At 32.1% G+C, this 15,472-nt stretch overlaps 1 protein-coding gene across 1 annotated transcript; it reads right to left on the bottom strand.

Annotated features, from left to right (window-relative positions):
- Positions 1–11,362: 11,362 nt before the first annotated feature.
- Positions 11,363–15,045, bottom strand: LOC125200485 (uncharacterized). The gene is made up of 3 exons (XM_089062063.1): positions 14,955–15,045; positions 13,942–14,005; positions 11,363–12,981 (listed from the first exon to the last, which is right to left on the bottom strand). The coding sequence occupies exons 2-3, from the start codon at positions 13,996–13,998 to the stop codon at positions 11,566–11,568; spliced, it is 1,473 nt and encodes a 490-aa protein (XP_088918189.1). The 5' UTR covers positions 13,999–14,005; positions 14,955–15,045; the 3' UTR covers positions 11,363–11,565.
- Between the last annotated feature and the right edge of the window lie 427 nt (positions 15,046–15,472).

Below are 15,472 nucleotides of genomic sequence, written 5' to 3'. Positions count from 1 at the left end.
ATGGATAATCAGCGAAATTTCTTCAAATAACATGGTTAGTGACGATTAAGCATCGGTAGACTGTCAACAATTAGCTTGTCACTAAAAAATGTTAGTGTCGGTTTTGTTCGCCACTAAAGTTACAAACCGGAAAATACTACTCCACGGTCAGTAAAATAAATATGTAGAAATTAATAAGACTTGAAAAAAAAGGATGAGGAGAGAAGATTACCAAAAGGATTAGTATGTCTTTCTTCAACTGTTGTTGATTCACTGATTATATATATCTTTCTTCAACTCATGGTTTTTTCTTCAAATGGATCACCTCTATTTATAGATAAAGTTTATGGCACTGCAATCAAATAAATTCATTCCCATGCATTGTGTTTTTTCTAGAAAATCACGTGGTTTTTTTTTATCCCAAAGAATATTTAATTATTTTCTATGAATTATTGAAAACCCTTTGTCAATCCACCGCACGACACCTACAACCTTAAAAAGACAAATGAAAAGATAAGTTCCCACTAATTTAAAGGGTGATATTTTATGGAGTCACGAGATCAGAGTTTATAAATTATAGTATTGGCATAGTAAAAACTGTTTCATCTTCCTTAACTTAAATTTGACACTACTTGAATTGTGAAATCTACTAATTAAAAATTAATGATAAAGATGAGGCTTCATTAATGTATACTAATAATATAACTATATATTGAGAAAAGAATTGGTGATGCCAAAAATAAGTATAGAAATCTTAGTTTTATAAAAACAAAAACATTACTAGTAATTAATTATCAAAAGTATGACTTCAACAAAATGAAACCAACTATTTATAAGTGGTCAGGGAACCGTTTCACCATCATAATACGAATTTCAAGTCATTTCAATACTATACAAACGTTTTTGACATTTTCAGCGTTGTTGACATCATTCGCTGGAAGATTATCATCAGTTTGTGTCTTGTGCTGTGGCCTGCGTTGATTGACGTGAGTAATACCTGACCAGACGTTTTATATAACAACCGGAATGGATTTGCAGGTTGAATTGGTTTGGCCGCAAGCTTTGGTTTTTATTCATATGGAGTACTATATTGTTTGATTGAGCTAGGGACCCAAGATTGAAACAACATTAAATTTTCTTTTTGTTGTTTATCCATTCGTGCGTGTCATTGTTTTGATTGGGCCATGGAACTAACTAATTAAAGTTAATTAGAAAAGCATGCATTAGCAACTTGAAACGAGAAAAGAAAGAGTAAAGAGATACTATACTAAATAATAGTAGTACTAATCTATAGGGCATGATTAAGATCATAAAGTTAACTCCACCAAGGTCTTGTATAATTTATCTAAAAGTTAAATATCCTCTACAAGAGAGATGATCAAAATAAGAATGCATTTAAATCCAGAAATACAGTCCAGATCTTGGCCCTAGAATTAGATGATCTAATGGTCAATAATTAACCCAAAACATGGAAGGTCATAATTAAGTAGTTTTAGGTCATATTATAAGATTTGGATTTATGTCATGTTAAGATCATTTTAGGTCATGCTAACAAAGCATGACCTAAAAATAAACTAACTAGGACCTAAAAATGCCTTACGTATGACCGTGTTCTGCGTTTATGTATTTAAATCTGGTCTTCATAGATCAAAACCCTACTCTACAATATTATATAAGTCCACGTCGACAGATATTATTTGTTGTGATGCCATATATAAGTTAAATCCTAACTCCTCGGTTGTATAGAATAATAAGCATTGGATTACGATTGATATGGCTTCGTCTTTTTGGTTGTTGTTATTGACTTTAAAGTTTTTCTACATACTAAGAGTAAGTCATTTCATAAGAGTATTTGAGAAAAATACGTCAAATCAAAAGCAAATAACCTCATATATCTCGTGGAAATAAAGTTTCCCCCAACTTGACTTGTAAATTCTTTATGGCACTGCAACCACTGGCGAATCTACATTGGAGCAAAGAGATACAGTTGTATCCCAAATATCCCAATAATACTACTTTCTCTCCACTAAAATAGTTTCATTTTACTATTTTATTTTAGAATGTCTTTGAAAAATAGTCTTATTTAAAAAATAGAAATTTCTTCAAATACTTTACCCACCTTTTTTATATCTCGCCTTTACTTTAACAATTTATCATTAAAACTAGTGACGTTCATTAAAAAAGATCTCACTATCCCTCTTTAATTATTGGCAGATTTAGTGAGAGTATGCGTTTCTGAATATAATAAAATTTTATTTTAATGATAGTGGTGGAAGATGCCGTCAATAAAGTATTTTATTTTATTTTAACATTTTTTTTGTAATTTTTAATTAGTGGCTCACTATTTCGTCATTAACTATATCTGATTTTTTTTTTAATTTCACCTTAGTGACGGATATCAGTTAGTCACTAAAATTTACTTTTCTTTCAGTTTTTTTTTTTTTTTTTTTTTTTTTTTTTTTTTTATTTCGTCATTAAACATATTTGAAAGTTATTGAGGCAGCTAAGCCCGAGGTGGGGCGCGCTTGCACGGCGTCGTCTTCCCCGCATCGCGCCTGCTCCGGCTTCAAAATAGGAGAGATGAATAAAGTGAAAAAGAGAAAAGATAATTAAGTATTTTAGTTATTTTTTAAATAAGAAAAAGGTCACCTTGGTTGGGACGGAACAAAAATGAGAGTGATTTATATTCGGTGGGACGAGTGACATGAACTAATTTGCCAAAAAATTATATGATGCGATGCGACGTGTGGTTTGCAGACAAGAAATATATTCCTAAGTTGTTTTTCATCATTTGGACTATGATTGATATGACTTTGTCCTAAATAGTACAATAAAATGATAATTATTCAATGAATCTATGTGACCAAATTTTGTACAACCAAATTCTTATTTATTTGACAAAAAAATAGATTTATTTATGAATTTAATTAAAATATTAGATACATATATAGTACATGGAAAGTGCATAATATTGTGGTTATATATTTATGATTTTTTATAATTTTTTTATTTTTTTAGAATTATATATGTAACTAGTGTCTACTTTAATTCAAATTTTAAAAATAATAAAAAGAAAATTCTAATATATTAATATAAAAAATGAGGTTAAAGGCTAATAAGTCTTTTTAACTTATCCACTTACTATATTTATAATTTTAATATATAACTAATACATCAAATTATTAATATAACTTTATTTTGGTCGTACAAAATTTGGTTGTTTATCATTGCTCATAATTATTTGGATTCACGATTGATTTGGCTTTGTCCAAGGTTGTATAAAATAATAATCATTCGATCACGATTAATTTAGCTTTGTCCTTTCAGTTGTTGTTACTTCTTTTCATCTGTCATAATGATGATTAATTTGGCTTTAGTTTGTCTTTTCAATTGTTGTTACTTCCTTTCATCTTACATTATTTTTCATTATATTCTTTTTTTCGTCGGTTAATATTTATTATTTACTACTCCCTCCGTCCTCTATAATTTGTCACTATTTGACCCGACACGGGTTTTAAGAAATGTAATAGAAAGTGGGTTGAAAAAGTTGATGGCATGTGAGTTCTACTTTTATATATTAGTTTTATAATAAAATGTGAGTGAGAATGAGTTAGTGGAATATGGAGTCAACTACCAAAATTCATAAAAGTGAAAGGTGATAAATTTTTAGGAACGGACGAAAAAGGAAATAGGTGACAAATTTTCATGGACGGAGGGAGTAGTTTTTATAATAGCATTGAATTAACATAATGTATTATTCATATGTTATTTTAACTTATCAATCCCAAAAGCTTATTTAATCAACCTCACGACACCTAATTAACATTAAAAAGACAAATGAAAAGATAAGTTCCCACTAGGGATGTTATTTTATGGAGTCACGCGATTCATGTTTAAACATTAATTTATAGTTTTGGTAAAGTAAATACTGTTTCTTTCTTCCTTTAAATTCAATTTTATATGAATTGCAAAATCTACTAGTTTAACATTAACTATAAAGACGAAGCAAGCCGCATTAATATATAATCTGATTATATATTGAAAAGAGTTGGTGATTCCAAAAATGTGCATATAATGACTGCATTAGATAATTGATGAGCCAAATTTTAGTTTCTTAAAAATGAAAGTATTAATAAATTGCAAAATTCTACCTTTGAAATGATGAAACTCAATTAATAAGTGGAACAATTTTCGCACTATTTTCGTACTATATTTGCACTAATTTCGTACTCCATATTTGCACTAATTTGGCACCATTTAGCTCGTTTTTTAAAATCTCTTTTTTTCATGCATCCCACGTTCTCACTCACATGTACCACTATAAAATTAATATATTATAAAAATAGGACTTATATTCCATTAACTTTTCAACTAACTTTATGCATATTACTTTTTCTAAAAGCATCTACAAAAGCGGACTAATCGATGTTCTAGCTACTGGTGTGCGGCTAGGGCGCTCGGCTAGTCCGCTATTGCATTAGGCTAGCCCGACGGACGAAAAACCAACGCCCTAGAGCTAGGGCGTGGACTAGCCGATCACTGCTGCCTATTGCGCGGCGAGTGATCGGCTAGCCAAATTTTTTTATTTTTTTAAATTGTTTTATAATTTATACTCGATATTTACAATTCATTGGACTTCATTTTTTTTAATATTTGATAAACACCAACAATCAAAATGAATTAATCGTATTTGTCAATTTATTTGTTGGGTTAGGGCGTTGGCTATGCTATTGCTAGCCTATTACTAGACTATTGTTTGGTTAGATTAGTGCTAGGCTGTGGGAAGGGCTTGATGATGTGACATGAGGAATTTTTGGCTAGGCTATTGCTAGCCTATGTGGATGCTCTAAAACTGTGCCGGGTCAAATGGTGATAAATTATTAGGGACGGAGAGAGTACAACAATAACTTTAATTTGATAGTACTACCCCCATACCACTAAGTCCACATTCGTGAGTGGCACGGAGATTTAGAAAAAATTATTTAGTGTAATAAAGTAGAGAGAAGACATGAAGACCCGACAAAGTATGGAGACTATGTCCTTTGGTAGTGGACCTCACGTTCTACTAACTCATTCTCACTCACAGTTTATTTTAAAACTAATACTATAAAAGTAGGACCCACATGCCACCAACTTTTCCAACTCACTTTCTATTACATTTCTTAAAACTCGTGACGGATCAAATGGTGCCAAATTTTAAGGGAAATATGGTGTGTATAATTTATTGAAATTCGTGAAGTTTAATACTCCCTCCGTCCACAAAAAATAAGGCACATTTACCATTTTTTGCTGTCCACAAAAAATAGAGCACATTCATTTATGGAAAGTTTTCAACAAATAATAACCCTACACATTATTCCACTAACACTACTTTTCACTTACTTTTTTTTTCTTCTCTCTTACTTTTTTCTCTTCTCTCTTACTTTACCAATTTTACATTAAATCTTGTGCCATACACCAATTGCTCTATTTTGTGTGGACGGAGGGAGTATCATCTAGTCTATCTCCAAATCTAAATATATAAATTTAATATTAATTTTAAATTATGATACTATAATACTCCTCTGTCTACCAAAAATAGGGCACTTTCATTTTCTGCACTCGTTTTAAAAAAAATGATAATAAATAGTTAAAGTGAAGAGAAAGAAAAGTAAGAGAGATAATAATATAGACAAGAGACTTTTCTATATTATTCTTTCTCGTACTTTACTTTCTCTCTACTTTAAATATTTATTATCATTTTTTTAAAATGAGTGCAGAAAATTAAGTGCTCTATTTTTAGTGGACATAGGGAGTAATATAAAAGGACCCTTCATGTACGCGTGTCTGTCAATGTTTTGATTGCGCCATGGGACTAAGACTTAAAGTCATTTGGAAAAGCAGTAGAGCAAATTTTACACGAGAAAAGAAAAGAGTAAAACTAGATAATACTAATTTAAGCGCATTACTAAGATAATAAAGTTAATTTCGCTGAAGTCTAAGGTAAGCCATCATTAGTCTAGAAAATAAATAATAAATTATAAGCCCACCTTGCCAAAGATTATTTCTTGTGATGCCATGTGTGTGGTTTTCAGACAGAAATATATTCCTATGTTTTATAAAATAATAAGCATTGTGAAGTGTGTTGATGTTGGGATCTTTCATGACCCTCTAGCCAGCCTTGTTATCCATGAGCTTTAGCATCGACAAACGTACATTTCAAAGACAAGAAATATATTCCTATGTTTATAAAATACTCCATCCAATCTCTAGTAAATATCTCATATTTAATTGATATGGGTTTAAGAAACTGTTTGACTTTGATACTAAAAGTTAATAGAGAAAGTCAATAGAACGTGAGTCATACTTTTATAATAAAATGTGAATAAGAATAAGTTAGTAGAACGTAGGATTCACTATAAAAAAATGGTAAAACTGAAATGAGACATTTATTAGAGACCGTCCAAATAAGAAAATATGATACATTTAGTGAAGACCCGAGGAATTAATTAATAAGCATTATGAAGTGTGTTGATGATGGGCTCTTTCAAGACCCTCTAGCCAGCCTAGTTATCTATGAGCTTTAACATCGGATTTTCGGAGCGGATCACCTCCCCAACATCATACACAATTTCATTCGGTTATTATAGATCGATACAATATCACACATAGCTTGTGTTTTCCCATAGTTCTAATCATCACAAAATAAATTGTGAAATTATTATTCAACACTTTCCTATTAATAATTTCCATGTCTAACTAAAACACATCGGATAGTAAAAAAAAGCGGTATTATATATTGTAGATAAATAATTTTTATATACAAATACAATTGTTATTGTAATTATGTAACCATTTCAATAGTATATACGTATATTAAAATTAGAGCTGATTACCTTGACTGAATCGACTTTGAGCAATTCTCAACCGTGCAATTTTATGCTTTCTTATATTTTTTTTTATTATTTTACTATTAAATTTGGGACAGCTTATATTTTTACTGTGAATAGTCACTAGTGTTTATCTAAAGTCATTTTCTAAATTTGACTTATATACTAGTGTAAATCATATTGAGATAAGTATATTGGTTAAATTCAAGGTAGAGTTCTCAATAATTTTTTATCTAAATTTATACAACTAGCATTGAACATAACGTATTATTCATATGCTATTTTAACTTATCAATCCCAAAAGCTTATTTAATCAACCTCATGACACCTAATCAACATTAAAACATTAAAAAGACAAATGAAAAGATAAGTTCCCACTAGGGATGTTATTTTATGGAGTCACGCAATTCATGTTTAAACATTAATTTATAGCTTTGGTAAGTAAAGTAAAAACTGTTTCTTTCTTCCTTTTAACTTAAATTTTATAATTGAATTGCAAAATCTACTAGTTTAACATTTAACATTAAAGATGACGCCGCATTAATATATAATTTGATTATATATAGAGAAAAGAGTTGGTGATGCCAAAAATGTGTATAGAATGACATTAGATAATTGATGAGCAAAAGTTTAGTTTCTTAAAAATGAAAATATTAATAAATTGCAAAAGTCTACCTTTGAAATTATGAAACTCAATTTATAAGTGGTTAGGTAAACTGTATTGCAAGTAACGTGTGAAATTCAAGTCATTCTATTATAAAAAAATAATAATTGACATTGTTAACTGAAATTGCATCAATTAACCTCTTGTGCCATGGCCACAAGAAACCATTTATTGATTACCATAAGTAATACCTAAGCAGACTGACTCGGTTATTGTTTTATTGAGCTAAGAGCATCCATAGAGCAGCCCTCGTTCTGGTGGCTGCCCAACGGGCTTGCATTGCAATTCTTTCTCGGCTGCAGCGGCCCAGCGCTGCGCCTTCTTTAGGAGAGATGTAAAGAGTAAGAGAGAGAAACGGTTGTTGGGTGTTTTAAAGTTGGAGAGATGAATGAAGTAAGAAAGAGAAAAGACTATTAAGTATTTTAGTTATTTTCTAAATAAGAAAAAGGTCACCTTGGTTTGGACGGACGAAAAATGAGATTGAGTCATCTTCAGTGGGACAGAGTGAAAATGAACTAATTTGCCAAAAATTTATATGATGCGATGCCACGTGTGGTTTGCCGACAAGAAATATATTCCTAAGTTGTTTTTTAATCATTTGGATTATGATTGATATGACTTTTTCCTAGATAGTACTATAAAATGATAATTTTTTGGATCGCGATTGATTTGGCTTTGTCCTAGGTTGTATAAAATAATAATCATTAGATCACAATTAATATGGCTCTGTCCTTTCAATTGTTGGTACTTCCTTTCATCTGTCATAAATGATGATTAATTTGGCTTTGTCCTTTCAATTGTTGTTACTTCCTTTCATCTTATACTCCCTTAGTCCCAATTTAATTATCACTCTTGAAGTGGGCACGAGTATTAAAACATATAAAGAAAAATTGGTTAGAAAAGTTAGTGGAATGTGAAATCCATTTTTTTTACATTAGTTTTATAATAAAATGTGAGTAGAGTGAGTTAGTGGAATGTGACCTACTCACCACTTATGGTAAAAATGAAGTGTGACAATTAAGTTGGGACGAAGGGAGTATTATTTATTATTATATATTTTTTCGTCTATCAATATTTATCATATTTATTTTTACTACTTTTTATAATATTACTCACATTTTATTAACTCATTCATTATCATTTTATTCTAAAATTAATATATAGAAATAGAATTAACATTTATTAGCTTATTCCTATTTCCAATAACTTTCTCTGTTACATTTCTTAAAATTAAAAACGAGTCAACTTATGACAATTAATGACGAAAGGTGAGAGTGTTCATTTATGTGATGTGTTGATGACATGCTCTTCCAAGTACCTCTTTACCCGGTTGATGAGAAAAAAGTCACATTTGCATTTTCTCCTAAAGCTCACTTCTCATCGTTATGTCATTTAGTATCTTGAAAAACGTTATTTCTTTGAATTCTTGGACTTTTATGAACTTTCATCTATATTTAATGAGTTTGAAGTGTCTATACCAAGGGCGGATCTAGCCTTTGCCTACATGGGGCAATTGCATACCCCTTCTTACTCCCACTCACCCTTCTATATTTTGCTATAAATTTCCAAATATATATCAAACTTTTCAATAATTGCCCCTTTATTAAAACTCATAAAATTACTTTATATATATTTTTGCCTTCTAAATATAATTTTCTGGCTACGACCCACGGACCCAGGTTTATACATGCTAACAAAAAATCATTTTATATTTTCTTTTCTCGTTAATCCAAAGCACATGGCCTAATAAATCTTGTGAAACAGGGGTTTCAGCTCACTTAACTTTGACTTACGATTCGTTTATTAATATTTTCACTTCCTTCCATTATTATCGACATGATATCACATCCACATAGCTTGAGTTTTTCTATTATTTTAATAATTGCAAAAAAAAGTTATGAAATTATTATTCGAACATTTACATAATGTAATAATTTTAATACCTAACTTTAGAACTATATCCATTTAACTAGACTAATTGAGAGAAAGCTAGTTTTATGTGGTAAAAAGAATGAGTACAACAAATATGTTTATCTGCATTTGAGAGAGAGGACCCTTTGTGAGAGCTTGAGTCTTAGAAACTTAAGGAGTAGAATCTAATCTATTGGAAGGAGACTTTGATAGTTAAAGAGATGGCTTATCCTACAATCACGACTTTTCTAATAATCCCAAAGACACATAAAAATAAAAGTTCTGTGAGATTAATCATCACTAGGTCGTAGTAGTTGGATCCTAAAACTCTACATTCTTTAGCCTGCTTTGTATATTTTGTATTTATATTTATATTATTTGTTTATTTATTTCAATGTATCTTTATAAATTAAACCCAACAATCTCGTGTTTCTAGATAGTATATGACGCTTAGTATAAGATAGTCATTTGTAATCTTATTTCCAGTGTTCGATATCCTGGTACTGACCTTTAGTTATACTAGATCTATCCTGTATATTTGCAGATATTTTTAGTGCTAATAAATAGTGCATCAAGTTTTTGGCGCCATTGCCGGGTAATATTATTGCTTTAAGGAACGGTTGATAACACTAAATTAGGGTGCAATATTTTGTATAGTATATTTTTAATTTTTTTATCTGTTTTGCAAGGAGCACAAAGCATAACAATTGATTACTCTACACTTCGGTACAAGATAAAATTATCTAATTCAACACTTGATAGGCTCCATAGAGCGTGGGCGAGATATAAACATTTGATTGCGCCTATTTTTATTCAAATAGGATAAGTATTTAGCTCCAATAGTATTCAAAAATAAATCCTTTTTTTGTTTTTTTTGAGAAAAAAATACCTATCTTTACACTAAACCAAAACCTAAAAAATTCTCAAATTTTGTGAGTAAAAAAAGCATAATATAGAAAATATTCTTTTAAGTTTGAGTTTAGTGTAAATGGTTGGAGTAAAATCAATATTTAGTATGAGATTTACACTAAAATGGATTTGAGTTTAGTGGAATGGTTGGAGATGCTCTAACTGCGCTATGTGTGAATGTAAAATGTGATTAGGAATGATTCAATTACAATGTTAGCATTCCAATTGTAATTTCACAAATTAGACGGTTTTGTTTTTCTAGAATTGTGCTGATGAATTGGTCATAAATCTCATTGTGCTAACTGATTCATTAAGTTTTAGAGTCTGATATTTAAGGAGGGTCATTTTGGTCTGAAGACTATTGTAAAAAGTAAAGTTGTCATTCCTGGTTAAAGGATCTTGTTTTAGTGGAAAAGGCTGGCTGAATTAATTGGCAAAAATGAGTAAATGCATATTGCCAATTAGCTATATATGAGTAAATGCATTTTGGTTTGGGAAGTTTATTTGACATCTTGTATAGTTCATGCAATCATGCTTGCACAAAAAAGGCTAACTTAGTTCACAATTTATGCACAATATACGCTGTCTAATGTGTTTTTTCGAATTGAAATATAGTATCAATGTATTATTGCTTCAGTCCTTACATCATATTGGGTAAGTATTTAAGCTATGTTAGATTGTTGAGATTTTGACATTGAAATCTAACCTTTTAGGCCGTAACTGCCGTTATTTGAAAAAATGAAACAAGCGAAAATGGAAGAAGGAAATGGGGTCAATCACTTTGCTCGCATCCCAGAGAAACTAAGCCGGCTTGCAAATCTAAAGGATCTGTGTAGATACTCCCTTGTCTCGAAGCGTTTTGCTAATTCGGCTATTTATTTATTTATTGAAATCTGTTCATTTGACTCTTCCAAGTACTACACACTCTGCTGAATCAGCTGATGAAATCTGTGATACTACCTACAAAAAGGAAGAGGAAGACCAAAGTTTGTAGTGTGTATTTGATTTAAAAAAGTGGTGTATTTAAAATAATCAAAGGCATGCATCTTTATTGAAAATTAATAAAGTGAAGATGGATACAAGGCAATCGGAACACAAGGCAATCGGAATACAAGGCAGGCAATCGGAACACAAGGCATGCCAATCAGAACACAAGGCATACAATCGGAACACAAGGCAGGCAATCGGAATACAAGGCAGGCAATCGGATGGATGGATGTTGAGATAAGAGAGTTATTTGTTGTCGACTTTAAAGCTGAAGTCGTAATAGCTGACTCCCTCGTATATACCACCTCGGATATCATTTTGATACGAAGTTTGGCCATTGATAGCACTCTTGTCTGCTTTAGTGTAAGTAAAAGGGATACTGCAGATGCCCTTCGTCCCAACATAACTAACCGTGACCGTACTATTCTTGGGCACAGAAACTGTGCCCACAGCCGTAACTTGATTTGCAGTAGTATCGGCTTTGTCCCACACAAACTCCTCGTTTATAATAATATCACCAGGGATGACAACTCTTCCGGTTGAAATGAACCATGGCGTTGTAGAGATGGTGTGTTTCACCCCGGCATGCAATCGACCACCCCCGCGGCTAAAAGTATAAGACTTTTCATCTATGTAGGTGATCTCCACAGGCATGATTAGGTCCACAGGCGCCGGGTTGGTGAGTGTAGTGGTGCCTGCTATAAAAGGTGTCTCCCCATATATCCTCTGGTCATCTAATGCATAGTTCAAGTTGAGAATCTGCCTCTCCGTCACAAGCTCATCCACAAAGATTATCGCTTCTTGGGTGATGGTGTCGCTCGTGGCAGCTAGGCAGTTGTCCGCTGAGCGAACGCAGTACTTGTTGACGGAGGGGTTTAGAAGTGCAATGGCGTATTCGTCGATTTTGACCGGCTTGAATATAGGGACGATGGAAGAGCCCTGTGTTGTGTAGTCGCCGCCGTAGATCCAGTTAGAGTCGTTGGTATTCACCCACCAGAAGGAGTCGAAATAGGTTGAAATTATAGTACACATTCCGTTAGACATCATACCCGGCGAGTGCAGAGATTCTTTATCGGTAGCTTTGTCTGATCCAAACTGCAGCCGCTTCCCGTTGACGTCGTAAGCTTTGAGGTACTTCCCGTGAATGAATGCTATCGGATGCTCAGGCAGTATAACCAGCGTCTCCCTATCCACAAACACTAGGTCGTCCGTACCGCTGCTATTTTCTTCCACGTACAGACTGTATATTTGACGACCTTCTTCTTTCACCATCACGCGCCACCCGGTCTGGACGTGAGTGAAGTGGACCTCATTCTGGGATACGAGGGTGGGCTCGAAGAGCGTGCACAATGGGTCCGTGGTGTCTTCTACGGGCTGATTCGATCTGGCTACGATTCTGTTGTCTCTTGTATCTCTATTCCAGTATTTGTTGTTGATATAAAATCGAAGGTGCACGTATTTGTCGTTGACTGTGGATTGCTCGACTATGATCTTGGAGGCCGGACTGTGGGCAGGTTCCGGAGTGTGGTCAGGGTCCACTTCGTCGTAGCCAGAAAAGACGGACGTGTCGAAACGGCGGTAGAAACAAGAAGCATCTTGATATATCTCTTTTGAGCCGACGTTTAGCGCGATGGATTTTGGAAGCGCACCACTTGTCATTTTCTTCACCAATATGTCAAAATTTGAACAATAACCAAATTTAACGTGCAATTGGATAAGTAAGAAAAAGATCGCCAAAAATTACAGCTTCACGTGCAAAAGTGATAAAAGTGCCAATAAAATTAAGATTAAAATTGAAAGGGACTTGAAACAATGGAATTTGCTGCCTGCTGAACTTTCCAAAAATATGCACTATATACGACTACCTCCGTCTCCCAAAATTTGCTACACTTTGACCCGATACGGGTTTTAAGAAATGTAATGGAAAGTGAGTTGAAAAAGTTGGTGGGTCCTACTTTTAAAGTATTAGTTTTATAATAAAATGTGAGTAGGAATGAGTTAGTGGAATATGAGGTCCACTACCAAAATTGGTAAAAGTGGTGTATCAAATTTTCAGGGACGGACCGAAATAGTAAACTGTATCAAATTTTCAGGGACGGAGGTAGTATCATCTATCACATATGTAGATAATAAATCACTAAGCACCAAACTACAAAGCCACTTTAATTTAATTAATACTAGTATCACGTCTGTGCTTTGCACAAATAATATATTTTTAAAATATTAATTTTTAATTTAAAATTAATTAAATAAAATTAGAATCAATATAAATAATAAACTATATGAGTAACAAAATTAGATCTTACCATTTGTAGCCTGCAATCTCAAATGCATTGCTCCGAAGTTCTCTTTTGTTAATTTGTGAAAACTTTTCAATTTTCTATGCATGCTTTCCATATATGTCAGATGGTTTAGGACTTGAAACATTTAACTGACCAAATGAAAAGTGACTAATGATAATAAAACTGCAATGTTCAGTTATTCACCAGTATTAAGATGAAAATATGAATTAAATAAGCATCACTCTTTTTGAAGGATCCTGAAACTACTTCTACTTTAGAAACATATCAACAGATTGCGGACACCACTCGTTAAGATATCAACAAAATATAAATGACACACCTGCATCATTGCCGTAATCACTATCCCAATAAGGAGGCGAAGTTGATAGAGTTCCATTCTCAACCTGGCCCAACAAACTCAATTCTATCAATGCTTCTTCATACTAATATCTATGCTGCTCACTCAAATCTCCTTCAAACGACCTCCCATCCATCAGTGATTGCTTTCTCCAAATTTGCATAAATTTGAATTGATTTTTGATATTTTTCTTATTCATTTTCAATTTCAGAGTTTCTCTTCTATCCCTCTTCCTAACGTTTCAATATTAAAAAAAAATACTACCAAGATATCAAAGCAAATAAGAAATCATTTTCTAAGTTTAAAAAGTGCTCAGAATGGCAGAATGTCAGGAAATAAAATAGTAATCACGATTAAAAGATCTTCCGGATGCATAGGGAACACAAATAAGTTCACAATTGAGCTCATGAGAAGAAAACAGTGAATGATCCAAATTAATAATGCACAGTACTCACTACTCAACAATGATAATAAGCTGTATGAGTAACTCGAACCCTTTGATTATGCAACATAAAGAACTGAATGATCAAACATAGTGGTAACTCCACAAATCATTGAGCAAATGCTCTAAAAAGATTGATCTCAAGCCGGCACTTCAAACTGAACTTCGTCAAGATAAAATCAAATTCCAAATAAACACATCAATTAACTCCCTATTAACTTTAAATAACTCCCCACTAACTTCAAATAATTACCCACTAATATAACCACCAAGAAACCGTATAATATAGCAGATTAATATTTACTATTACTACATTTCATTCAAAAGAAAAAAAACAGTTTTATTAAAATAATAATATATATTTTAAAAGAATATTTCCCTAAATACCCCCAAAACTCCCCTTTTATATATTGTATAGATTACTACTCCATATAACATGCCTTTACAAATATATATATATATATATATATATATATATGAATCAATAAACAAGACAATAGTACTAACAAACTTAAATGAAATAGGAAATAGTGTATAATGTATATAGACTTACGATAAAGGATGAGGAAGAAAGACCACCGAAATTGAAAAGCTGAATTGCCAAAGCTCAATTTGAGTTGAGTAATTTGTTTGTGTGTGTCTTTGCAGAGAAATGCATATACTCTATTTATAGATGAAGACATGAAGTTTTTAGGGATATATGATAATGTTTTTTATTTTATATATGGAAGGATAATAATGGGATTTGGACTTTTTTTTTATAAAAAAAATTATTTGCGTGAGATCACGTTGGCTTTATTTAATTAAAATAAAGTGAATATTAATTTTGCACCTTATCAGTCATTGTTTTCATGATTCAGGGCATAGGTACAGCCTTTGAACTCAATAATTAATTTATCTGGGCATATGCTAGTCTGTCTTTTTAAGTAATCAAAAGGATTCGCATTTGATCTCTTACTAATTAATTAATTTGGGACATGCTTGCTTGTCTGTGTTTATAATTAATTAAAACTAGCGTATCAAAGCATATCTTCATATGATCTCTCGATTAACATGGTCCTATATTAAAAA

Source organism: Salvia hispanica, chromosome 6 (assembly GCF_029641045.1).
Source record: "Salvia hispanica isolate PSC_SH4W2 chromosome 6, Shi_PSC_v1, whole genome shotgun sequence".
Taxonomy (NCBI): domain Eukaryota; kingdom Viridiplantae; phylum Streptophyta; class Magnoliopsida; order Lamiales; family Lamiaceae; genus Salvia; species Salvia hispanica.
This window is presented reverse-complemented; position numbering and strand designations above follow the sequence as displayed.

Bases quoted from the DNA above. Each gene is read 5' to 3' on its own strand.
- LOC125200485 (XM_089062063.1), bottom strand. From the start codon at position 13,998: ATGGAACTCTATCAACTTCGCCTCCTTATTGGGATAGTGATTACGGCA. The intron at 12,982-13,941 runs GTGTGTCATTTA...ATATTGGTGAAG, and splicing joins TGATTACGGCAATGATGCAG to AAAATGACAAGTGGTGCGCT.